At 35.4% G+C, this 27202-nt stretch overlaps 1 protein-coding gene across 1 annotated transcript in view; it reads left to right on the top strand.

Moving 5' to 3' along the window:
* Positions 1-11906, top strand: part of hs6st1b (heparan sulfate 6-O-sulfotransferase 1b) — a 106844-nt gene extending 94938 nt beyond the window's left edge. Inside the window, exon 2 of the mRNA XM_062985248.1 lies at positions 7740-11906. Within this exon, the coding sequence (XP_062841318.1) occupies positions 7740-8445 (706 nt within the window). The 3' untranslated portion in view covers positions 8446-11906. The remainder of the gene's footprint in view (positions 1-7739) is intronic.
* Positions 11907-27202: the final 15296 nt, after the last annotated feature.

Genomic DNA, 27202 nt, shown 5'->3' with positions numbered 1-27202 from the left:
ACCTCAAATGAGCAGTAGGTTTAATAGTTTTTTCAGTGAGACCATCCTTCATAAGCGTGAAGACGGTCGGCATCTGCGTCTGGGTCCCGTCTATGCAGAGTGCCTCAGGGTCGTGTTTTAGGTCCGGCTGTGTTAATGTGTCCATTGCCGTGTGCTATTAGTATTGACCTGTGTTTTAGAACGTGGGCCGGCCAGCCATTACCATCTTATTGGATAGACCGGGATCCGCTAATCTGCTGGGGCGTGTGCAGGAGTTTAATCGTCGTGGAAACGAGGAGCGAAGTTATTAAAAAGCCAGCTCAGCTTGGTTCGACTGCAGCCACTGCAGATTGCTAATCATAATGGGATCATGGCGCCGTCCCTGAGCATGCTGACGGTGATTCAGCCTGATAAAGAGCTGGATGGGTTTTAAGGGAGGGAGAGGCGTTAAAGGAAATGGGCTGTTAAGAGGAGATGGATTCGTTTTGGACATGCACGAAGGGTAATGATGAGATGAAGACAAAAAATTGTAACTCATCCGTGTTGTTGGGGTCAATGGCTTACAATCACTTGTAAGGAACATGTTTGTCATGACAGTTTTAGGATTTTAATGAGCTCCGGCTGTTTTTCTTTGACTAAATTATATTACTTCTTTGTCCAAAGTGGTGTAGAAAGTTTAATAACATCATCAACCTTTGTGACACTACCTCATTTTTTTTTTACTACTTATTAACTGCAGCTTTTGACTAGCTGTGCTAATATAAACAGAGCTAGAGAGAGAGCTTATAATGCTGATTAGCACTACGACTGGGCTAAATAGCCCTAAAAAATGAGCCACAAACATTACCATGGGAATGTATTGGAAGCTTAAGGTTTTAAGATCATTAAAACACACACAAAAAATGATTGTTAATAGGTACATAGTATATAAAACAGGAAAATGGAACTTTAGGCTAACACAGAGCTTCTTAGCAGGGCAGAGAGGATTCCACATCGAGTCTCCTTAGATGCAGACGGGGAGATTTTTTTTTGTTGGCAGATTAAATCATAAGTAAGGAATGAAAAAGAAATTCATTTAGTTTTGCCATTTGGTTTGAAACATATCTCACATTTATGACAGTACCAGCTACTATTTGATACAATCGTGAAATATAAGCTGTAAGTTCTCATTTGCTAAAATTAAAATAAAAATATATTTTTTCTAATAAAATACTTACTAGACTAATACAGAATGTGGGTTGTGGTGGGGTCTGAGCCTATAGTTCATTAGTTCATTAACTTAGAACCCTTCAAAACCCTCAGTATAGTCCTGATACCGATCATGAGAGCACTTTGTACCTGCTGTTCTCTGTGTAATTTGTATGTCCATTCTGCCCCCTTGTGTCTGCTCTCAGTACTGCACTTTAGAACTCTAAACGCACAGGGTCTTGGACTGTGGGATTACAGACCAGAAACATCCACAGGCATCCATTAGTGATGGGCTGATGAAGCCTCGTGAAGCCTTGACGCTTTCCATCAAATTGGTTCGAGAAAAGGTTCATTTCTCGAGGCTTCATTTGCACACAAATCCCCCTGCTGGTCAAAACTATTATTGTCATTTCAACTGATGTGATGACCCCTGCCTCCCATGCAAGTGTTAACATGGGAATAATCACTGCCAAGAATAGAAATAAAAACATCTTAATATGATTTTGTGTGGTTAATTCATCCATCCATCCATCCATTCATTCATGATTTCATATATGATTTTTGTTAAGTGGGAAAAAGTAATATAGGTCTATTCATGTTTAAATTTTAGTTGTGTTTAGTTAGGATTGTGTTTGTGAATACTGGTGAGATGGACTTTATTCATTTTTATTTAGAAACAGTATTTTTTCCACTGTGCTTGGACTCAGGCGGTTTCTTTTTTTTGATAGGACCTCTCCAGCTTTTGAAAAAACCCTTTCACATAAATCGCGCCAGTACTCGAACCACTTCCTGAACCGGTGAGGCTTCACACGTCATCCGTGACGTCACTTGTTCTTAAAGAAGCAAGCCTCGATACGCGCTTCACGAAAGACTTCCTAGATTTCTCGACACACGCTCCGAAGCCTCGGCACAGTACGACCCATCACTAGCATCCATTACTGGTCCGGCCAGGCCATTGGTTTGGTCTAGTTCATGTCAGTCCTTGTAATTTAATTACTTAAATTTAAAACTTAATGGGAAGTACAGTTTGGAATTTGATGCTTGCAACTACAAGTTGGGACAGAGGAGTTTTTCCACTGTTTTACATTTTATTACTTTTTTTATTCATTAATTCATTCATCTTGATTATTTAGAAACTTAGGATCCAGTTGTTGCAGTATTCCTTGTGGAATTTATGCCCAGTTTTGTTGGATAAGTAAGATATCAGCTAGGATCTTAGCTGCTCACCTGTCTGTAGTTTCACTGATGACTGTCTGAATGGTCCTTTCAAATGTGTACCTATCAGATCACCACAGACGTATCCACTGCCTTTCTGTCTATCTGAGATAAGCTTGGACCCAAACAACTTACCATTTCTGAGTAATACTAATATACTGATATCTCTCTCAAGTGGCATTTCTGGATGCAGCGGTGGACTGTGTTAAGTAAAAACGGTTTTCTAAAGTACTCCCAAGCTTATGTGGATATATTATCACAGTAGCACAATGGATTCTCATGCAGTTCTGTCACACAGATTTTACAGTGGTTTACAATTCAGCACTGACTAAGATTTCTCCAAATTTCCTGAATCTTTTCACAATATTATGAACAGTAGACGGTGAAAAACCTAAATTAATTTTGACAATTCTAATGAAGTTTGGCTTAAAGTGCTGAGCCACAACCCATCTTTGATTGCAATGCTGATCCTTTGGTAGATCCTTCTTTTATATCATATTCTGATACCCCCACCTGTTACTAATTCACCTGTATTAAGTAGAGAAATGTTATCTTTTTTCTTAAATAAAGCAGATCACGGCTCCTTTTTGGCTTGGCTGAATTACCAGCATCACTATTGTTATGTTATATATTGAAACAAAAGTGATTTGCACACTACAGCATTGTTCATTTTGTGTTTTTGCACCGTGGTTAACTGAAATAGCAAATTGGCAAATAAGAGGGGACTACTGTAAACACACACACATACAGTATATAATAGACTGAAAAACCTACCACACCACCAAATAAATATTTGAGCAGATTTTTTCTATACTTTCAGTCCAGCGAATTTTCAGAATAAATAGTATTTTCAGTCATTCAGTCCCAGAACAATAACAGGTGCTGAAATCATTCATTATTCTGCTGTACCAAAAGCCTCCTAGTTTCTAGCACTTTCTGAGATGGAGGGTTTAATGAAGGGTTACTGTGTGGATGGTGCACTTCCACTATACTTATCTTGTCACATTAGTAAAAAGTGGATATGGGAGATGTCGCCCTGCAGACTCTTAGGTCTTAATTCTATGGGTCTAAAAGCTCATTCTATTTGCTACACTGGGGGTTATGAAAGGCCAGAACATCATCTAACACAAACACACACTTCTGAAATCCTTCTACGTTTATAAATGAGTGTGGCTTTAAACTTTTATATTCATGAAGCAAAAGTCCTTTCTTGAGCAGGATGGTGATGCAACTAGATCATTGTTACCTTACAGGTTCAAGCTTCAGCAACATGAGTCCTGGGGATCTTTGGTTCTGGTTAATGTTTGTGGTTTGCATGTTTTTGTGAACATCTGGACATTCTCCAGGATAACCTATTAACCCCTTAAAACCAGGCATCAGGTGGATTTTAATCTGTGAGCCATTCTTAAGAAATTTTGGCATAAAAATGGGTCTTAGTGGACTTGTATCACTAATATTTCTAAAAAAAATACTTGCTGGTCATGCAGATACCAGTAGAGCAGTGTTTCTCAGCCATGGCGTTGGGACTCCATCGCCTCTGGTTGATGTTTGTGAGCTGGACATTTTCCAGGTACTTGGATAACCTATTAACCCCTTAAAACCATGCATCAGGTGGATTGGCTACTTTAAATTGCCCCTTATTGTAAAGTAGTGAAGTCCCCTGAAGTAAATGAGTAAATCTCCTAATCTGAGGGAAACTTTGGAAGGAATTTGGTAGTCCAAAGTAAAACATTTTAATCTATGAACCATCCTCAAGAAATATTGTCATAAAAATGGAACCTAATGGACCTGTACCACTAATATTTCTAAAATACCTGCTGCCAGCAATTTAGTTCACATGGTCATGCAGATACCAGTAGAGCAGTGTTTTTCAACCTTGGCGTTGGGACTCCATCGCCTCTGGTCGATGTTTGTAAGCTGTTTTGCATGTTTTTGTGAACATCTGGACATTCTCCAGGTACTTGAACCCCTTAAAGACATGCACCAGGTGGCTTGGCTACTTTAAATTGCCCAAGGTTGTAAGTAAATGAGTAAATCTCCCAATTTAAGGGGAAACTTGGAAAGAATTTGGAAGTCCAAAGTAAGACGTTTTAATCTATGAACCATTCTCAAGAAATTTAATCATAAAAATGGGTCCTAATGGACCTGTACCACTAATATTTCTAAAATACTTGCTGTCTGAGATGCCTGCTGCCAGTGATTCATTTCTCATGGTCATGCAGATACCAGTAGAGCAGTTTTTCCTCATCCTTGGCATTGGGACTCCATGCATGGTCACCTGAGATGAACAATTGTTACTTTTATGACATTTTACAAGTAATAATAGTTTTGTTTTTCTGCACTGCAACTTTTAATTAGACTTGACATTTGAGAACCCCTGCTTTAGTGGGTCATATGGGAATCACAGCCCGTGATCTTTTTAAGAGTCAAGGCTTCAAAGCTCCATGACCGTACTGTGAACAACATAATGAATTTCAGCTGAATCATTTTAGTTCTAACATGTTTCAGTTTACTCTTTATTTGCAAAGCCTGGAATTGAAGAATTTATTTGGGAATCAATTCTCAGACCTTAAATTTTACTTGTAGGTGAAGTTTAATGCTTAATCACAAAAACCTCACAGAAGAGATATGTATTTTAATATGGCTCATGATCTAAACTAATTATATGATCAACAGATTCTGTTTAAGACTTCATATATTTAATTTAGTGCCAGATCAATACAGTTAAATACGTTAAAATAAACTAAAAAACAAATTAACAAAATTGTTTTTTTCTTAAGTATTAATTGTACGGAGTTCAGTTGGTACCACAAGCCCGTCTAAAAAGAAATGCCCATCTGTATATGGAGAGTCTCTGTTTATTAGTCAGAGACGTCTTAATTCAAAGTCTAAAATATTAACAGATTAGTAAGTTAATAACTATAATAATAATGATATTATTTATTATTTTTATTTAAAAAACAAGAGTTCTTCAAAAAGTTTCCACACTTTTTTAAGCATCGCTGCTTTCACATCTTCATCACATGAAAATCTTCTTCCCCTTAAAGCTTCTCTGAATGTCCAAAAAGGTGGAAATCAGATGCTGCTAAATCCGGACTGTAAGCGCCTCTCAGACATGACCAATGCTCCACTTACCATATAGAAGCACTTTGTAGTTCTACAATTACTGACTGTAGTCCATCTGTCTCTCTGCATGCTTTGTTAGCCCCCTTTTATGCTGTTCTTCAATGGTCAGGACCCCAACAGGACCACTACAGAGCAGGTATTATTTAGGTGGTGGATCATTCTCAGCACTGCAGGGACACTGACATGGTGGTGGTGTGTTAGTGTGTGTTGTGCTGGTATGAGTGGATCAGACACAGTAGCGCTGATGGAGTTTTTAAACACCTCACTGTTACTGCTGGACTAAGAATAGTCCACCAACCAAAATATCCAGCCAACAGCACCCTGTGGGCAGCGTCCTGTGACCACTGATGAAGGTCTAGAAGATGACCAACTCAAACAGCAGCAATATTTGAGCGATCGTCTCTGACTTTCACATCATCACATGAAAATCTTCTTCCCCTTAAAGCTTCTCTGAGTGTCCAAAAAGGTGGAAATCAGATGGACTACAAGCGTCTCTCAGACATGACCAATTACTACTCCTCCCACTCTCACCGTTTCCAACCAAAATATAAAAGAGAACTTTTTGAAGATCCCTCATAATTTACCATGGCCGGTTATACTATGCTTTGCTGTGCTACACTGCACATCTGTTGTATTTTGCTGTATTTCTTATGTAAATGAGCAGCATAATGTCTTCACGTGCATATATGCTAGGTTAAATTCTTTGACCCAGCATGACTGCACTGTAGGTAGCTCTTGATTTCACAAACTCTCCGGAATGTTTCTGCATTTCTTCTCTTCACTGATGGTGTTTCAAGATGTAGATCATTGGGAATGAAGTCAGGCCAGACAGGAAGAATTGTGATGGGGGAATTAAGCTGTCAGTTACTGAGGCCGGCTAAAGTCAGGAGAAAGAGATTTATAGTTGTGATTTATTACGGCACAGCATTTTTAAAGAATTTTAGACCCTGGAGTATTTTAGCAGTGTTTTTGTATGTGAGAGTCTAGAGCAATACAATTTATATATTCAACAGCAGAGTTCCAACAAAACCAAAGATTTGGGTCATAAACAAAACTAGTCACATGTGTTTACTTTTGGTACCAGTTTAATAAACCCTTCAAAAGTAGAAATGCCATTTAAACCAACCTATTTTAAAGGTGTATTAAAAGCTTTCTAAAAATACTGTTATATTTTTTTTGTGTTGGTATTAGTAGCTTACATAAAGACTTTTTAATGTCTAAATTTAAGCTGATAGCTATACACTGATCAGCCATAACATTAAAACCACCTCCTTGTTTCTACACTCACTGTCCATTTTATCAGCTCCACTTACCATATAGAAACACTTTGTAGTTCTACAATTACTGACTGTAGTCCATCTGTTTCTCTACATACCTTTTTAGCCTGCTTTCACCCTGTTCTTCAATGGTCAGGACCCCCACAGGAACACCATAGAACAGGTATTATTTAGGTGGTGGATCATTCTCAGCACTGCAGTGTGTTAGTGTGTGTTGTGCTGGTATGAGTGAATCAGACACAGCAGCGCTGCTGGGGTTTTTAAATACCGTGTCCACTTACTGTCCACTCTATTAGACACTCCTACCTGCTTGGTCCACCTTGTAGATGTAAAGTCAGAGACGATCGCTCAGCTATTGCTGCTGTTTGAGTTGGTCATCTTCTAGACCTTCATCAGTGGTCACAGGATGCTGCCACAGGGTGCTGTTGGCTGGATATATGTTTGGTTGGTGGACTATTCTCTGTCCAGCAGTGACAGTGAGGTGTTTAAAAACTCCATCAGCATTGCTGTATCTGATCTACTCATACCAGCACAACACACACTAACACACCACCACCATGTCAGTGTCACTGCAGTGCTGAGAATGATCCATCACCTAAATGATACCTGCTCTGTAGTGGTCCTGGGAGAGTCCAGACCATTAAAGAACAGCATAAAAGGGGGCTAACAAAGCATGCAGAGAAACAGATGGACTACAGTCAGTAATTGTAGAACTACAAAGTGCTGCTATATGGTAAGTGGAGCTGATAAAATGGACAGTGAGTGTAGAAACAAGGAGGTGGTTTTAATGTTATGGCTGATCAGTGTATATAACCAAAGTTGCTGTTGGAGTTGATGCAATGCTTCTGAACTGTTGTCACATCACATTGCTGCTGGTGTAAATGCAGGGTAATTTTTGTATTTGCTGTTGTGTTTTCTCTGTTGATAACATGACTTCTCTAAATGTGTTTGCAGAAAGTTCTATTACATCACCCTGCTGCGGGACCCTGTATCACGCTACCTGAGCGAATGGCGCCACGTCCAGCGCGGAGCCACGTGGAAGACGTCCTTGCACATGTGCGACGGCCGGACCCCGACGCCCGAGGAGCTTCCCTCCTGCTACGAGGGAGTCGACTGGTCAGGCTGCACCCTACAGCAGTTCATGGAGTGCCCTTACAACCTGGCCAACAACCGGCAAGTGCGCATGCTGGCCGATTTAAGTTTGGTGGGTTGCTACAATGCATCGACTTTGCCCGAGAAGCAGCGGGCGCGTCTGTTGCTCGAGTCGGCCAAGAAGAACCTGCGTGACATGGCCTTCTACGGGCTGACCGAGTTCCAGCGCAAGACGCAGTACCTGTTCGAGCGCACGTTCCGGCTCCGCTTCATCCGACCGTTCGTACAGTTCAACAGCACCCGTGCCGCCGGGGTGGATTTGGATGAGGGGACCATTCGGCGCATCGAGGAGCTGAATGAGCTCGATATGCTGCTGTATGACTATGCCAAGGACTTGTTTCAACAGCGCTACCAGTACACGCACATGCTGGAGAGACGCGAACAAAGAATGATGCTCAGAAACAGAGCTATTTTTTATAACCAGGCGAGGGAGGATGGTGCAAGGGGAGAGGGCACGGTACGACTGCCCACTGAGGACTACATGAACCAGATTGTTAGTGGATGGTAGCCCAGGACAGCGGTCTTTAAAGAAAGAGACAAACAATAGGTGAGGTGAAGTAGGTGGACATGCCATTTTTCTTCAGTTATGGAGAATGTGAGGAATTATAATTGACTCACCAGTGGGCCAGAGGTGGTCTTTTTCTAAAGAGGAATTATTAGGGACTCTTTTTTTCCTCCAGCGAAAGATTCCAAGTAACAGAAATGGTGGGTGAAGGATGCATTCCTTCTTTAGCTAAAAAGAGAGGAGTCATTATAGACTCTGGAAATCCTCGCCAAAATTGATGACAAAAAATGCCCCGTAAGACGGACCATCTCTTTCCTCTGACAAAATAGGAGCCATTATGGATGCACTTTCTCCTTCCCGGACAAATAAGACATACGTCGGCTCTAGCCCGTGGTTATCGAAAATGGTCATGGAGTTAATTGGAGGCCACTTGCAAGCCTTTTCCTTCCGCCTTCTCAGATGGGTAGTTGCATACCCACTTTTTCTTTTTAAAACCCAGACAAATACACACACCTTCCCTCGCAGACGAAAATGACAAAATTCTGAAACCTGCTCACTTAGCCAATCAAGTGCAATCAAGACGCAATGCCATAATGCTTAGTTTTGTATACGAACGAACAAGAATTATTAAATAACCCAATTCAGGAAAGTCATCTGAATGTTTTCTAGCCTGTGTATAAATCTTCAATTGTATTTCTTTTTTGTAAACTGATGTGAATTACAGAATGACTGGAAATTTCCAAGAGATTATTACTAACAGATGCTGTGACTGAGTATGTTTTTACAGAGATATACGTTAATATATAATACGGACATGGCCTTGGCGCATATGTTTTTATCGTTGTGCGTGCTGACCGGGCAGGATGCTAAGAGTCCGTCCTGAGTCCAGCATTTTACTCACTGGTATGAAAAGCAAACGCGCTTCTGATAACGAAATAATTGGCGACGTCATGGTCACGTCTTCGTTTTTGACAGATAGTCGGAGTAGGACGTTTTTTATTTTCTGAGAAAAGCATGAAGTTCTGCTCTAAACCTGTGTGAGTGTGTGATTAACTGTGTGTAGCGGTGAGTCAGCCAGGGCCGTCACGGTAAACGTAATTCTCCAAACGCTCGGTTACGAGAAATCATCCGGTGGAATCCAGTAGTTTTAGGTATTTGTTAAAACCATCAGTGTGACATACAGTGTTTTTATCCTCATACCTAATCCTGGTTTTAATTCTTAGTTAAAAAAAGATTATTTATTAGTAAAACAGTTGCAAGAACAACTCCCTAAACATAGGCCGTAGGATTAAAAGGGGTTTTGTTTGGGCTGCCCATTCATATTTACAAAAAAATGACAGTGTAAGATTGCAGTAATACACCGATCAGACATAACATTATGACCACCTCCTTGTTTCTACACTGACTGTCCCTCTTCTTTAACGGTCAGGACCCCCAAAGGACCGCTACAGAGTAGGTATTATTTGGGTGGTGAGTCATTCTCAGCACTGCAGTGACACTGACATGGTGGTGGTGTGTTAGTGTGTGTTGTGCTGGTATGAGTGGATAAGACACAGCAATGCTGCTGGAGTTTTTAAACACATCACTGTCACTGCTGTACTGAGAATAGTCCACCAACCACAAATATCCAGCTAACAGCGCCCCGTGGGCAGCGTCCTGTGACCACTGATGAAGGTCTAGAAGATGACCAACTTAAACAGCAGCAATAGATGAGCGATCGTCTCTGACTTTACATCTACAAGGTGGACCAACTAGGTAGGAGTGCCTAATAGAGTGGACAGTGAGTGGACACAGTATTTAAAAAACTCCAGCAGCGCTGCTGTGTCTGATCCACTCATACCAGCACAACACACACTAACAGTACAGTAATTGTAGAACTAGAAAGTGCTTCTATATGGTAAGTGGAGCTGATAAAATGGACAGTGAGTGTAGAAACAAGGAGGGGGTTTTAATATTATGGCTGATCGGTGTATAATAATAATACGGTTCAATTTTAAGATAAAATAAAGGGTAATAATAAGGACATGGAAATTATTCTACTTGACACCCATAACAACCAGAAGTCCAGTAAGAAATCTCTGTCTAAGGTCTTATACACCTTAATAACAGACATACCACATGGTCTTACACATAAAGTGATCAGGAAAATATATTTATAATGCTTTAAATATTTATCAGTAATAATAAATTATTCCTAAGACTAGTTTGGAGGTGTTTTTACCACTGGAGGTTTCATTTGATCTGTATTTGGAAAGTGTATTTTGGACTCCGGATATTGGTTAAAGTACCAATACTGTCTTCCATACTGTCGGAGCCAATCACCTTGAAAAAGCGGTGCAGGTTTTAAACCACCTCAAGTTATACACTTCATGGATAAAAGTATTGGGACACCCTTTCTGTTTTTTGAATGCATGTGTTTCGGCCACAGCAATTACTAACAAGTGTAGTAAATCAATTATATAAAGGAAATTTTATGCATACAGCTTATGGCTCTTTTCCTGTCAGCATGACTTTGTCCTTGTGCACAAAGCAAGCTCTATAAAGACATAAAGACAATCTCCATTTAAAGAAACCCCTATGATCTGCACAGAGCATTGACTTCAGCCTCACTGAGCAGCTTTGGAATGAACTGGAACATCAACTGATACAAATACCCTTGACAAATAGGCAGAAATTTCCACAGACAAACTTCAACGTCTTGTGAGAAGCCTTCAGAGGATTGGCTGTTGTTATAGCTAAAAAGATCACAATGTCTATTTTAATACCATTTGTTTTGGTCAGGTGTCCAAATACTTTTGACCATATAGTGTATATAATATGTGTAACAGGTCACATGTTTGAATGGGCGCAACATGTAAATGATGCAAATTTGGGATATTATTGGTGAAATCGCTTTAGCTGTTATCTCAAGCACTTTACCATGAATGCAACAACAAACAGTAGTTTTATTTTCTTTGTGGCTTATTATAACAAAAGTCTGTCAAAACCGTGATGGCCCTAGTGAGTCTCCTCTCATATGTGTGAACGTGTGATTGAAACTTCACATACTGTCACTTTTACCAAGGTTGAAAGAATGAATTGAAAATGCTTTCGACTTTATTTGGTTATTATGTGAGGATTCTACTTTACAGCCTCTCTCAAACTCACACAATCAACCTGAACAACACTGGCGCTTGCACCGTGTGTGTGTGTGTGTGTGTGTGTGTGTGTGACGAGCCAGAGGTGGCACTTCACATGCGCCCTCATCCATCCTCCATGAACGCTTACTTACCCTGACTAATATGAGTGTGTGAAAATAATATGTAGAGTGTTTGGCTATGTGTACAGTTGTATATTTGTTTGAGAGAAGAATGAATATGAGGCATTTTAAACATGTCTCACTTTGTTATTCACCCATATTGTATATTGTACTGTATGAGTACTTCTGTTATTCCTGCTAATTTGATCTTAAAATTACCAATAAAGAGAGATTTCTTTTTTTTTTTTATAAAAAGCCTCTATCAGTTCTTTTTGTTTGCTAATAACATTTATAGCATTGGTTCTTTAATAATTTCAGTCCTAATTGAACAGGTCTTTACACTGGTGATGTAGCCAAGTCACTCTTCAAAACAATAGCATCCAAACTCACATCAACTCTGCAGTGGTTGGTCAGTAAAAAAATTAAGGAAGGTAAGTAAGAGCTGTACATGCATGGATATCTTACATCTTTAGCATTTAGCAGACACTTTTATCCAAAGCGACTTACAGTACTGTGACAGTATATTGTCTAAGCAATTGATATGATGAGTCCATAGAGTTCAACAGTCTATGGAAACATCACAAAGTGTAAACAACTGCACCAAAAATATAGATCAAATGACCAAATTATCCAATTAAACACCAATGGTGTTGTTGATACTGAAAAAATTCTCTATTGACGATCTCCATTCCAATTAAGCATAATATGCTCAGCGATTGTTGGAATACAATTTGTTATTTTAACATACATTGCACCTAACAATATACAGAAAGGTTAAGTAAGGTCATAAACATATTTGGGGTTAATTACCTATTATATCTCGTCTTATCTTGTCTTATCTCGTCTTATCTTATGTAATCTAGATAAGACGAGATAAGACGAGATTTCATGAGATAAGATGAGATAAGACTAGATTTCATGAGATAAGACGAGATAAGACGAGATAAAACGAGATTTCATGAGATAGGAAGAGATTTCATGAGATAAGACGAGATAAGACGAGATTTCATGAGATAAAACGAGATAAAACGAGATAAGACAAGATTTCATGAGATAAGTAAGGTCATAAACATATTTGGGGTTAATTACCTATTATATCTCGTCTTATCTTGTCTTATCTCGTCTTATCTTATGTAATCTAGATAAGACGAGATAAGACGAGATTTCATGAGATAAGACGAGATAAGACTAGATTTAATGAGATAAGACGAGATAAGACGAGATTTCATGAGATAAGACGAGATTACATAAAATAAGACGAGATAAGACGAGATAAGATGAGATAAGATGAGATTTCATGAGATAAGACGAGATAAGACGAGATTTCATGAGATAAGACGAGATTTCATGAGATAAGACGAGATTTCATGGGATAAGACGAGATTTCATGAGATAAGACGGGATTTCATGAGATAAGACGAGATTTCATGAGATAAGACGAGATAAGACGAGATTTCATGAGATAAGACAAGATAAGACGAGATAAGACAAGATTTCATGAGATAAGACAAGATAAAACGAGATAAGACGAGATAAGATGAGATTTCATAAGATAAGACGAGATAAAACGAGATTTCATGAGATAAGACGAGATAAGACGAGATAAAACGAGATTTCATGAGATAGGAAGAGATTTCATGAGATAAGACGAGATGTCATGAGATAAGACAAGATAAAACGAGATAAGACGAGATAAGACGAGATTTCATGAGATAAGACAAGATAAAACGAGATTTCATGAGATAAAAAGAGATAAGACGAGATTTCATGAGAAAAGACGAGATAAGACGAGATAAGACGAGATTTCATGAGATAAGACGAGATAAAACAAGATTTCATGAGATAAGAAGAGATAAGACGAGATAAAACGAGATAAGACGAGATTTCATGAGATAAGACGAGATTTCATGAGATAAGACGAGATTTCATGAAATAAGACGAGATAAGACGAGATAAGACGAGATAAGACGAGATTTCATGAGATAAGACGAGATTTCATGAGATAAGACGAGATAAGACGAGATAAGAGGAGATTTCATAAGATAAGACGAGATAAGACGAGATAAGAAAGAATTTCATGAGATAAGACGAGATAAGACGAGATAAGACGAGATTTCATGAGATAAGACGAGATTTCATGAGATAAGACGAGATAAAACTAGATAAGACGAGATAAGACGAGATTTCATGAGATAAGACGAGATAAAACGAGATAAGACAAGATTTCATGAGATAAGACGAGATTTCATGAGATAAGACTAGATTTCATGAGATAAGACGAGATAAGACGAGATAAAACGAGATTTCATGAGATAGGAAGAGATTTCATGAGATAAGACGAGATAAGACGAGATTTCATGAGATAAAACGAGATAAAACGAGATAAGACAAGATTTCATGAGATAAGTAAGGTCATAAACATATTTGGGGTTAATTACCTATTATATCTCGTCTTATCTTGTCTTATCTCGTCTTATCTTATGTAATCTAGATAAGACGAGATAAGACGAGATTTCATGAGATAAGACGAGATAAGACTAGATTTCATGAGATAAGACGAGATAAGACGAGATAAAACGAGATTTCATGAGATAGGAAGAGATTTCATGAGATAAGACGAGATAAGACGAGATTTCATGAGATAAAACGAGATAAGACGAGATAAAACGAGATTTCATGAGATAGGAAGATATTTCATGAGATAAGACGAGATAAGACGAGATGTCATGAGATAAGACAAGATAAAACGAGATAAGACGAGATAACACGAGATTTCATGAGATAAGACAAGATAAAACGAGATTTCATGAGATAAAAAGAGATAAGACAAGATTTCATGAGATAAGACGAGAAAAGACGAGATAAGACGAGATAAGACGAGATTTCATGAGATAAGACGAGATAAGACGAGATAAGACGAGATAAGACGAGATTTCATGAGATAAGACGAGATAAGACGAGATTTCATGAGATAGGAAGAGATTTCATGAGATAAGACGAGATAAGACGAGATGTCATGAGATAAGACAAGATAAAACGAGATAAGACGAGATAAGACGAGATTTCATGAGATAGGAAGAGATTTCATGAGATAAGACGAGATAAGACGAGATGTCATGAGATAAGACAAGATAAAACGAGATAAGACGAGATAAGACGAGATTTCATGAGATAAGACAAGATAAAACGAGATTTCATGAGATAAAAAGAGATAAGACAAGATTTCATGAGATAAGACGAGAAAAGACGAGATAAGACGAGATTTCATGAGATAAGACGAGATTTCATGAGATAAGACGAGATAAAACGAGATAAGACGAGATTTCATGAGATAAGACGAGATAAAACGAGATAAGACAAGATAAGACGAGATAAGACGAGATAAGACAAGATTTCATGAGATAAGACAAGATAAAACGAGATAAGACGAGATAAGACGAGATTTCATGAGATAAGACGAGATAAAACGAGATTTCATGAGATAAGAAGAGATAAGACGAGATAAGACGAGATAAGACGAGATTTCATGAGATAGGAAGAGATTTCATGAGATAAGACGAGATAAGACGAGATGTCATGAGATAAGACAAGATAAAACGAGATAAGACGAGATTTCATGAGATAAGACAAGATAAAACGAGATTTCATGAGATAAAAAGAGATAAGACAAGATTTCATGAGATAAGACGAGATAAAAAGAGATAAAACGAGATAAGACGAGATAAGATGAGATAAGACGAGATTTCATGAGATAAGACGAGATAAGACGAGATAAGATGAGATAAGACGAGATAAGACGAGATAAGACGAGATTTCATGAGATATGACGAGATTTCATGAGATAAGACTAGATTTCATGAGATAAGAAGAGATAAGACGAGATAAGACGAGATTTCATGAGATAAGACGAGATAAGACGAGATAAGACGAGATAAGACGAGATAAGACGAGATAAGACGAGATTTCATGAGATATGACGAGATTTCATGAGATAAGACTAGATTTCATGAGATAAGACGAGATAAAACGAGATTTCATGAGATAAGAAGAGATAAGACGAGATAAGACGAGATAAGACGAGATAAGACGAGATTTCATGAGATAGGAAGAGATTTCATGAGATAAGACGAGATAAGACGAGATGTCATGAGATAAGACAAGATAAAACGAGATAAGACGAGATAAGACGAGATTTCATGAGATAAGACAAGATAAAACGAGATTTCATGAGATAAAAAGAGATAAGACAAGATTTCATGAGATAAGACGAGATAAGACGAGATAAAACGAGATAAGACGAGATAAGATGAGATTTCATGAGATAAGACGAGATAAGACGAGATTTCATGAGATAAGACGAGATAAGACGAGATAAGACGAGATTTCATGAGATATGACGAGATTTCATGAGATAAGACTAGATTTCATGAGATAAGAAGAGATAAGACGAGATTTCATGAGATAAGACGAGATTTCATGAGATAAGACGAGATAAGACGAGATAAGACGAGATGTCATGAGATAAGACAAGATAAAACGAGATAAGACGAGATAAGACGAGATTTCATGAGATAGGAAGAGATTTCATGAGATAAGACGAGATAAGACGAGATGTCATGAGATAAGACAAGATAAAACGAGATAAGACGAGATAACACGAGATTTCATGAGATAAGACAAGATAAAACGAGATTTCATGAGATAAAAAGAGATAAGACAAGATTTCATGAGATAAGACGAGAAAAGACGAGATAAGACGAGATTTCATGAGATAAGACGAGATTTCATGAGATAAGACGAGATAAAACGAGATAAGACGAGATTTCATGAGATAAGACGAGATAAAACGAGATAAGACAAGATAAGACGAGATAAGACGAGATAAGACAAGATTTCATGAGATAAGACAAGATAAAACGAGATAAGACGAGATAAGACGAGATTTCATGAGATAAGACGAGATAAAACGAGATTTCATGAGATAAGAAGAGATAAGACGAGATAAGACGAGATAAGACGAGATTTCATGAGATAGGAAGAGATTTCATGAGATAAGACGAGATAAGACGAGATGTCATGAGATAAGACAAGATAAAACGAGATAAGACGAGATAAGACGAGATTTCATGAGATAAGACAAGATAAAACGAGATTTCATGAGATAAAAAGAGATAAGACAAGATTTCATGAGATAAGACGAGATAAGACGAGATAAAACGAGATAAGACGAGATAAGATGAGATAAGACGAGATTTCATGAGATAAGACGAGATAAGACGAGATTTCATGAGATAAGACGAGATAAGACGAGATAAGACGAGATAAAACGAGATAAGACGAGATAAGATGAGATAAGACGAGATTTCATGAGATAAGACGAGATAAGACGAGATTTCATGAGATAAGACGAGATAAGACGAGATAAGACGAGATTTCATGAGATATGACGAGATTTCATGAGATAAGACTAGATTTCATGAGATAAGAAGAGATAAGACGAGATTTCATGAGATAAGACGAGATTTCATGAGATAAGACGAGATAAGACGAGATAACACGAGATAAGACGAGATTTCATGAGATAAGACAAGATTTCATGAGATAAGACGAGATAAGACGAGATAAGACGAGATAAGACGAGATTTCATGAGATAAAACGAGATAAAACGAGATAAGACGAGATTTCATGTGATAAGACGAGATTTCATGAGAAAAGACTAGATTTCATGAGATAACACGAGATAAGACGAGATAAGACGAGATTTCATGAGATAAGACGAGATAAGACGAGATTTCATGAGATAAGACGAGATAAGACGAGATAAGACGAGATTTCATGAGATAAGACGAGATAAAACGAGATAAGACGAGATAAGACGAGATTTCATGAGGTAAGACGAGATAAGACGAGATAAGACGAGATAAGACGAGATTTCATGAGATAAGACGAGATAAGACGAGATTTCATAAGATAAGACGAGATAAGACGAGATTTCATGAGATCTCATGAGATTTCATATTTGAAAAGTTATTGAAGTTTTAATATGCTGAGAATTTTAAGTGTAAAAATGTCAGTTTAGGACTTGTAGTGTGTAATGTGGGTTACACTTGATACAATAAAGCTTGTTTCGGAGCAATTGGTTGCATATAAGACGAGATAAGACGAGATAAGACGAGATTTCATGAGATAAGACGAGATAAAACGAGATAAGATGAGATTTCATGAGATAAGACGAGATTTCATGAGATAAGACGAGATAAGACGAGATAAGACGAGATTTCATGAGATAAGACGAGATAAGACGAGATAAGACGAGATTTCATGAGATAAGACGAGATAAGACGAGATAAGACGAGATAAGACGAGATTTCATGAGATAAGACGAGATTTCATGAGATAAAACGAGATAAAACGAGATAAGACGAGATTTCATGTGATAAGACGAGATTTCATGAGAAAAGACTAGATTTCATGAGATAACACGAGATAAGACGAGATAAGACGAGATTTCATGAGATAAGACGAGATAAGACGAGATTTCATGAGATAAGACGAGATAAGACGAGATAAGACGAGATAAGACGAGATAAGACGAGATAAGACGAGATTTCATGAGATAAGACGAGATAAGACGAGATTTCATAAGATAAGACGAGATAAGACGAGATTTCATGAGATCTCATGAGATTTCATATTTGAAAAGTTATTGAAGTTTTAATATGCTGAGAATTTTAAGTGTAAAAATGTCAGTTTAGGACTTGTAGTGTGTAATGTGGGTTACACTTGATACAATAAAGCTTGTTTCGGAGCAATTGGTTGCATATTTGAAAAGTTATTGAAGTTTTAATATGCTGAGAATTTTAAATGCAAAAATGTCAGTTTAGGACTTGTAGTGTGTAATGTGGGTTACACTTGATACAATAAAGCTTGTTTCGGAGCAATTGGTTGCATATTTGAAAAGTTATTGAAGTTTTAATATGCTGAGAATTTTAAATGCAAAAATGTCAGTTTAGGACTTGTAGTGTGTAATGTGGGTTACACTTGATACAATAAAGCTTGTTTCGGAGCAATTGGTTGCATATTTGAAAAGTTATTGAAGTTTTAATATGCTAAGAATTTTAAATGTAAAAATGTCAGATAAGGACTTGTAGTGTGTAATGTGGGTTACACTTGATACAATAAAGCTTGTTTCGGAGCAATTGGTTGCATATTTGAAAAGTTATTGAAGTTTTAATATGCTGAGAATTTTAAATGTAAAAATGTCAGTTTATGACTTGTAGTGTGTAATGTGGGTTACACTTGATACAATAAAACTTGTTTCGGAGCAATTGGTTGCATATTTGAAAAGTTATTGAAGTTTTAATATGCTGAGAATTTTAAATGTAAAAATGTCAGTTTAGGACTTGTAGTGTGTAATGTGGGTTACACTTGATACAATAAAGCTTGTTTCGGAGCAATTGGTTGCATATTTGAAAAGTTATTGAAGTTTTAATATGCTGAGAATTTTAAATGTAAAAATGTCAGTTTAGGACTTGTAGTGTGTAATGTGGGTTACACTTGATACAATAAAGCTTGTTTCGGAGCAATTGGTTGCATATTTGAAAAGTTATTGAAGTTTTAATATGCTGAGAATTTTAAATGCAAAAATGTCAGTTTAGGACTTGTAGTGTGTAATGTGGGTTACACTTGATACAATAAAGCTTGTTTCGGAGCAATTGGTTGCATATTTGAAAAGTTATTGAAGTTTTAATATGCTGAGAATTTTAAATGTAAAAATGTCAGTTTATGACTTGTAGTGTGTAATGTGGGTTACACTTGATACAATAAAACTTGTTTCGGAGCAATTGGTTGCATATTTGAAAAGTTATTGAAGTTTTAATATGCTGAGAATTTTAAATGTAAAAATGTCAGTTTAGGACTTGTAGTGTGTAATGTGGGTTACACTTGATACAATAAAGCTTGTTTCGGAGCAATTGGTTGCATATTTGAAAAGTTATTGAAGTTTTAATATGCTAAGAATTTTAAATGTAAAAATGTCAGATAAGGACTTGTAGTGTGTAATGTGGGTTACACTTGATACAATAAAGCTTGTTTCGGAGCAATTGGTTGCATATTTGAAAAGTTATTGAAGTTTTAATATGCTGAGAATTTTTAATGTAAAAATGTCAGTTTATGACTTGTAGTGTGTAATGTGGGTTACACTTGATACAATAAAACTTGTTTCGGAGCAATTGGTTGCATATTTGAAAAGTTATTGAAGTTTTAATATGCTGAGAATTTTAAATGTAAAAATGTCAGTTTAGGACTTGTAGTGTGTAATGTGGGTTACACTTGATACAATAAAGCTTGTTTCGGAGCAATTGGTTGCATATTTGAAAAGTTATTGAAGTTTTAATATGCTGAGAATTTTAAATGTAAAAATGTCAGTTTAGGACTTGTAGTGTGTAATGTGGGTTACACTTGATACAATAAAGCTTGTTTCGGAGCAATTGGTTGCATATTTGAAAAGTTATTGAAGTTTTAATATGCTAAGAATTTTAAATGTAAAAATGTCAGATAAGGACTTGTAGTGTGTAATGTGGGTTACACTTGATACAATAAAGCTTGTTTCGGAGCAATTGGTTGCATATTTGAAAAGTTATTGAAGTTTTAATATGCTGAGAATTTTAAATGTAAAAATGTCAGTTTAGGACTTGTAGTGTGTAATGTGGGTTACACTTGATACAATAAAGCTTGTTTCGGAGCAATTGGTTGCATATTTGAAAAGTTATTGAAGTTTTAATATGCTGAGAATTTTAAATGCGAAAATGTCAGTTTAGGACTTGTAGTGTGTAATGTGGGTTACACTTGATACAATAAAGCTTGTTTCGGAGCAATTGGTTGCATAATTGAAAAGTTAGTGAAGTTTTAATATGCTGAGAATTTTAAATGTAAAAATGTCAGTTTAGGACTTGTAGTGTGTAATGTGGGTTACACTTGATACAATAAAGCTTGTTTCGGAGCAATTGGTTGCATATTTGAAAAGTTATTGAAGTTTTAATATGCTGAGAATTTTAAATGTGAAAATGTCAGTTTAGGACTTGTAGTGTGTAATGTGAGTTACACTTGATCCAATAAAGCTTGTTTCGGAGCAATTGGTTGCATATTTGAAAAGTTATTGAAGTTTTAATATGCTGAGAATTTTAAATGTAAAAATGTCAGTTTAGGACTTGTAGTGTGTAATGTGGGTTACACTTGATACAATAAAGCTTGTTTCGGAGCAATTGGTTGCATATTTGAAAAGTTATTGAAGTTTTAATATGCTGAGAATTTTAAATGTAAAAATGTCAGTTTAGGACTTGTAGTGTGTAATGTGGGTTACACTTGATACAATAAAGCTTGTTTCGGAGCAATTGGTTGCATATTTGAAAAGTTATTGAAGTTTTAATATGCTGAGAATTTTAAATGTAAAAATGTCAGTTTAGGACTTGTAGTGTGTAATGTGGGTTACACTTGATACAATAAAGCTTGTTTCGGAGCAATTGGTTGCATATTTGAAAAGTTATTGAAGTTTTAATATGCTGAGAATTTTAAATGTAAAAATGTCAGTTTATGACTTGTAGTGTGTAATGTGGGTTACACTTGATACAATAAAGCTTGTTTCGGAGCAATTGGTTGCATATTTGAAAAGTTATTGAAGTTTTAATATGCTGAGAATTTTAAATGTAAAAATGTCAGTTTATGACTTGTAGTGTGTAATGTGGGTTACACTTGATACAATAAAACTTGTTTCGGAGCAATTGGTTGCATATTTGAAAAGTTATTGAAGTTTTAATATGCTGAGAATTTTAAATGTAAAAATGTCAGTTTAGGACTTGTAGTGTGTAATGTGGGTTACACTTGATACAATAAAGCTTGTTTCGGAGCAATTGGTTGCATATTTGAAAAGTTATTGAAGTTTTAATATGCTAAGAATTTTAAATGTAAAAATGTCAGATAAGGACTTGTAGTGTGTAATGTGGGTTACACTTGATACAATAAAGCTTGTTTCGGAGCAATTGGTTGCATATTTGAAAAGTTATTGAAGTTTTAATATGCTGAGAATTTTAAATGTAAAAATGTCAGTTTAGGACTTGTAGTGTGTAATGTGAGTTACACTTGATCCAATAAAGCTTGTTTCGGAGCAATTGGTTGCATATTTGAAAAGTTATTGAAGTTTTAATATGCTGAGAATTTTAAATGTAAAAATGTCAGTTTAGGACTTGTAGTGTGTAATGTGGGTTACACTTGATACAATAAAGCTTGTTTCGGAGCAATTGGTTGCATATTTGAAAAGTTATTGAAGTTTTAATATGCTGAGAATTTTAAATGTAAAAATGTCAGTTTAGGACTTGTAGTGTGTAATGTGGGTTACACTTGATACAATAAAGCTTGTTTCGGAGCAATTGGTTGCATATTTGAAAAGTTATTGAAGTTTTAATATGCTGAGAATTTTAAATGTAAAAATGTCAGTTTAGGACTTGTAGTGTGTAATGTGGGTTACACTTGATACAATAAAGCTTGTTTCGGAGCAATTGGTTGCATATTTGAAAAGTTATTGAAGTTTTAATATGCTGAGAATTTTAAATGTAAAAATGTCAGTTTATGACTTGTAGTGTGTAATGTGGGTTACACTTGATACAATAAAACTTGTTTCGGAGCAATTGGTTGCATATTTGAAAAGTTATTGAAGTTTTAATATGCTAAGAATTTTAAATGTAAAAATGTCAGATAAGGACTTGTAGTGTGTAATGTGGGTTACACTTGATACAATAAAGCTTGTTTCGGAGCAATTGGTTGCATATTTGAAAAGTTATTGAAGTTTTAATATGCTGAGAATTTTAAATGCAAAAATGTCAGTTTAGGACTTGTAGTGTGTAATGTGGGTTACACTTGATACAATAAAGCTTGTTTCGGAGCAATTGGTTGCATATTTGAAAAGTTATTGAAGTTTTAATATGCTAAGAATTTTAAATGTAAAAATGTCAGATAAGGACTTGTAGTGTGTAATGTGGGTTACACTTGATACAATAAAGCTTGTTTCGGAGCAATTGGTTGCATATTTGAAAAGTTATTGAAGTTTTAATATGCTGAGAATTTTAAATGTAAAAATGTCAGTTTAGGACTTGTAGTGTGTAATGTGAGTTACACTTGATCCAATAAAGCTTGTTTCGGAGCAATTGGTTGCATATTTGAAAAGTTATTGAAGTTTTAATATGCTGAGAATTTTAAATGTAAAAATGTCAGTTTAGGACTTGTAGTGTGTAATGTGGGTTACACTTGATACAATAAAGCTTGTTTCGGAGCAATTGGTTGCATATTTGAAAAGTTATTGAAGTTTTAATATGCTGAGAATTTTAAATGTAAAAATGTCAGTTTAGGACTTGTAGTGTGTAATGTGGGTTACACTTGATACAATAAAGCTTGTTTCGGAGCAATTGGTTGCATATTTGAAAAGTTATTGAAGTTTTAATATGCTGAGAATTTTAAATGTAAAAATGTCAGTTTAGGACTTGTAGTGTGTAATGTGGGTTACACTTGATACAATAAAGCTTGTTTCGGAGCAATTGGTTGCATATTTGAAAAGTTATTGAAGTTTTAATATGCTGAGAATTTTAAATGTAAAAATGTCAGTTTATGACTTGTAGTGTGTAATGTGGGTTACACTTGATACAATAAAACTTGTTTCGGAGCAATTGGTTGCATATTTGAAAAGTTATTGAAGTTTTAATATGCTAAGAATTTTAAATGTAAAAATGTCAGATAAGGACTTGTAGTGTGTAATGTGGGTTACACTTGATACAATAAAGCTTGTTTCGGAGCAATTGGTTGCATATTTGAAAAGTTATTGAAGTTTTAATATGCTGAGAATTTTAAATGCAAAAATGTCAGTTTAGGACTTGTAGTGTGTAATGTGGGTTACACTTGATACAATAAAGCTTGTTTCGGAGCAATTGGTTGCATATTTGAAAAGTTATTGAAGTTTTAATATGCTGAGAATTTTAAATGTAAAAATGTCAGTTTAGGACTTGTAGTGTGTAATGTGGGTTACACTTGATACAATAAAGCTTGTTTCGGAGCAATTGGTTGCATATTTGAAAAGTTATTGAAGTTTTAATATGCTGAGAATTTTAAATGTAAAAATGTCAGTTTATGACTTGTAGTGTGTAATGTGGGTTACACTTGATACAATAAAACTTGTTTCGGAGCAATTGGTTGCATATTTGAAAAGTTATTGAAGTTTTAATATGCTAAGAATTTTAAATGTAAAAATGTCAGATAAGGACTTGTAGTGTGTAATGTGGGTTACACTTGATACAATAAAGCTTGTTTCGGAGCAATTGGTTGCATATTTGAAAAGTTATTGAAGTTTTAATATGCTGAGAATTTTAAATGCAAAAATGTCAGTTTAGGACTTGTAGTGTGTAATGTGGGTTACACTTGATACAATAAAGCTTGTTTCGGAGCAATTGGTTGCATATTTGAAAAGTTATTGAAGTTTTAATATGCTGAGAATTTTAAATGTAAAAATGTCAGTTTAGGACTTGTAGTGTGTAATGTGGGTTACACTTGATACAATAAAGCTTGTTTCGGAGCAATTGGTTGCATATTTGAAAAGTTATTGAAGTTTTAATATGCTGAGAATTTTAAATGTAAAAATGTCAGTTTATGACTTGTAGTGTGTAATGTGGGTTACACTTGATACAATAAAACTTGTTTCGGAGCAATTGGTTGCATATTTGAAAAGTTATTGAAGTTTTAATATGCTAAGAATTTTAAATGTAAAAATGTCAGATAAGGACTTGTAGTGTGTAATGTGGGTTACACTTGATACAATAAAGCTTGTTTCGGAGCAATTGGTTGCATATTTGAAAAGTTATTGAAGTTTTAATATGCTGAGAATTTTAAATGCAAAAATGTCAGTTTAGGACTTGTAGTGTGTAATGTGGGTTACACTTGATACAATAAAGCTTGTTTCGGAGCAATTGGTTGCATATTTGAAAAGTTATTGAAGTTTTAATATGCTAAGAATTTTAAATGTAAAAATGTCAGATAAGGACTTGTAGTGTGTAATGTGGGTTACACTTGATACAATAAAGCTTGTTTCGGAGCAATTGGTTGCATATTTGAAAAGTTATTGAAGTTTTAATATGCTGAGAATTTTAAATGTAAAAATGTCAGTTTAGGACTTGTAGTGTGTAATGTGAGTTACACTTGATCCAATAAAGCTTGTTTCGGAGCAATTGGTTGCATATTTGAAAAGTTATTGAAGTTTTAATATGCTGAGAATTTTAAATGTAAAAATGTCAGTTTAGGACTTGTAGTGTGTAATGTGGGTTACACTTGATACAATAAAGCTTGTTTCGGAGCAATTGGTTGCATATTTGAAAAGTTATTGAAGTTTTAATATGCTGAGAATTTTAAATGTAAAAATGTCAGTTTAGGACTTGTAGTGTGTAATGTGGGTTACACTTGATACAATAAAGCTTGTTTCGGAGCAATTGGTTGCATATTTGAAAAGTTATTGAAGTTTTAATATGCTGAGAATTTTAAATGTAAAAATGTCAGTTTAGGACTTGTAGTGTGTAATGTGGGTTACACTTGATACAATAAAGCTTGTTTCGGAGCAATTGGTTGCATATTTGAAAAGTTATTGAAGTTTTAATATGCTGAGAATTTTAAATGTAAAAATGTCAGTTTATGACTTGTAGTGTGTAATGTGGGTTACACTTGATACAATAAAACTTGTTTCGGAGCAATTGGTTGCATATTTGAAAAGTTATTGAAGTTTTAATATGCTAAGAATTTTAAATGTAAAAATGTCAGATAAGGACTTGTAGTGTGTAATGTGGGTTACACTTGATACAATAAAGCTTGTTTCGGAGCAATTGGTTGCATATTTGAAAAGTTATTGAAGTTTTAATATGCTGAGAATTTTAAATGCAAAAATGTCAGTTTAGGACTTGTAGTGTGTAATGTGGGTTACACTTGATACAATAAAGCTTGTTTCGGAGCAATTGGTTGCATATTTGAAAAGTTATTGAAGTTTTAATATGCTAAGAATTTTAAATGTAAAAATGTCAGATAAGGACTTGTAGTGTGTAATGTGGGTTACACTTGATACAATAAAGCTTGTTTCGGAGCAATTGGTTGCATATTTGAAAAGTTATTGAAGTTTTAATATGCTGAGAATTTTTAATGTAAAAATGTCAGTTTATGACTTGTAGTGTGTAATGTGGGTTACACTTGATACAATAAAACTTGTTTCGGAGCAATTGGTTGCATATTTGAAAAGTTATTGAAGTTTTAATATGCTGAGAATTTTAAATGTAAAAATGTCAGTTTAGGACTTGTAGTGTGTAATGTGGGTTACACTTGATACAATAAAGCTTGTTTCGGAGCAATTGGTTGCATATTTGAAAAGTTATTGAAGTTTTAATATGCTAAGAATTTTAAATGTAAAAATGTCAGATAAGGACTTGTAGTGTGTAATGTGGGTTACACTTGATACAATAAAGCTTGTTTCGGAGCAATTGGTTGCATATTTGAAAAGTTATTGAAGTTTTAATATGCTGAGAATTTTAAATGTAAAAATGTCAGTTTATGACTTGTAGTGTGTAATGTGGGTTACACTTGATACAATAAAACTTGTTTCGGAGCAATTGGTTGCATATTTGAAAAGTTATTGAAGTTTTAATATGCTAAGAATTTTAAATGTAAAAATGTCAGATAAGGACTTGTAGTGTGTAATGTGGGTTACACTTGATACAATAAAGCTTGTTTCGGAGCAATTGGTTGCATATTTGAAAAGTTATTGAAGTTTTAATATGCTGAGAATTTTTAATGTAAAAATGTCAGTTTATGACTTGTAGTGTGTAATGTGGGTTACACTTGATACAATAAAACTTGTTTCGGAGCAATTGGTTGCATATTTGAAAAGTTATTGAAGTTTTAATATGCTGAGAATTTTAAATGTAAAAATGTCAGTTTAGGACTTGTAGTGTGTAATGTGGGTTACACTTGATACAATAAAGCTTGTTTCGGAGCAATTGGTTGCATATTTGAAAAGTTATTGAAGTTTTAATATGCTAAGAATTTTAAATGTAAAAATGTCAGATAAGGACTTGTAGTGTGTAATGTGGGTTACACTTGATACAATAAAGCTTGTTTCGGAGCAATTGGTTGCATATTTGAAAAGTTATTGAAGTTTTAATATGCTAAGAATTTTAAATGTAAAAATGTCAGATAAGGACTTGTAGTGTGTAATGTGGGTTACACTTGATACAATAAAGCTTGTTTCGGAGCAATTGGTTGCATATTTGAAAAGTTATTGAAGTTTTAATATGCTGAGAATTTTAAATGTAAAAATGTCAGTTTAGGACTTGTAGTGTGTAATGTGAGTTACACTTGATCCAATAAAGCTTGTTTCGGAGCAATTGGTTGCATATTTGAAAAGTTATTGAAGTTTTAATATGCTGAGAATTTTAAATGTAAAAATGTCA

Source organism: Trichomycterus rosablanca, chromosome 23 (assembly GCF_030014385.1).
Source record: "Trichomycterus rosablanca isolate fTriRos1 chromosome 23, fTriRos1.hap1, whole genome shotgun sequence".
Classification (NCBI taxonomy): domain Eukaryota; kingdom Metazoa; phylum Chordata; class Actinopteri; order Siluriformes; family Trichomycteridae; genus Trichomycterus; species Trichomycterus rosablanca.
This window is presented reverse-complemented; position numbering and strand designations above follow the sequence as displayed.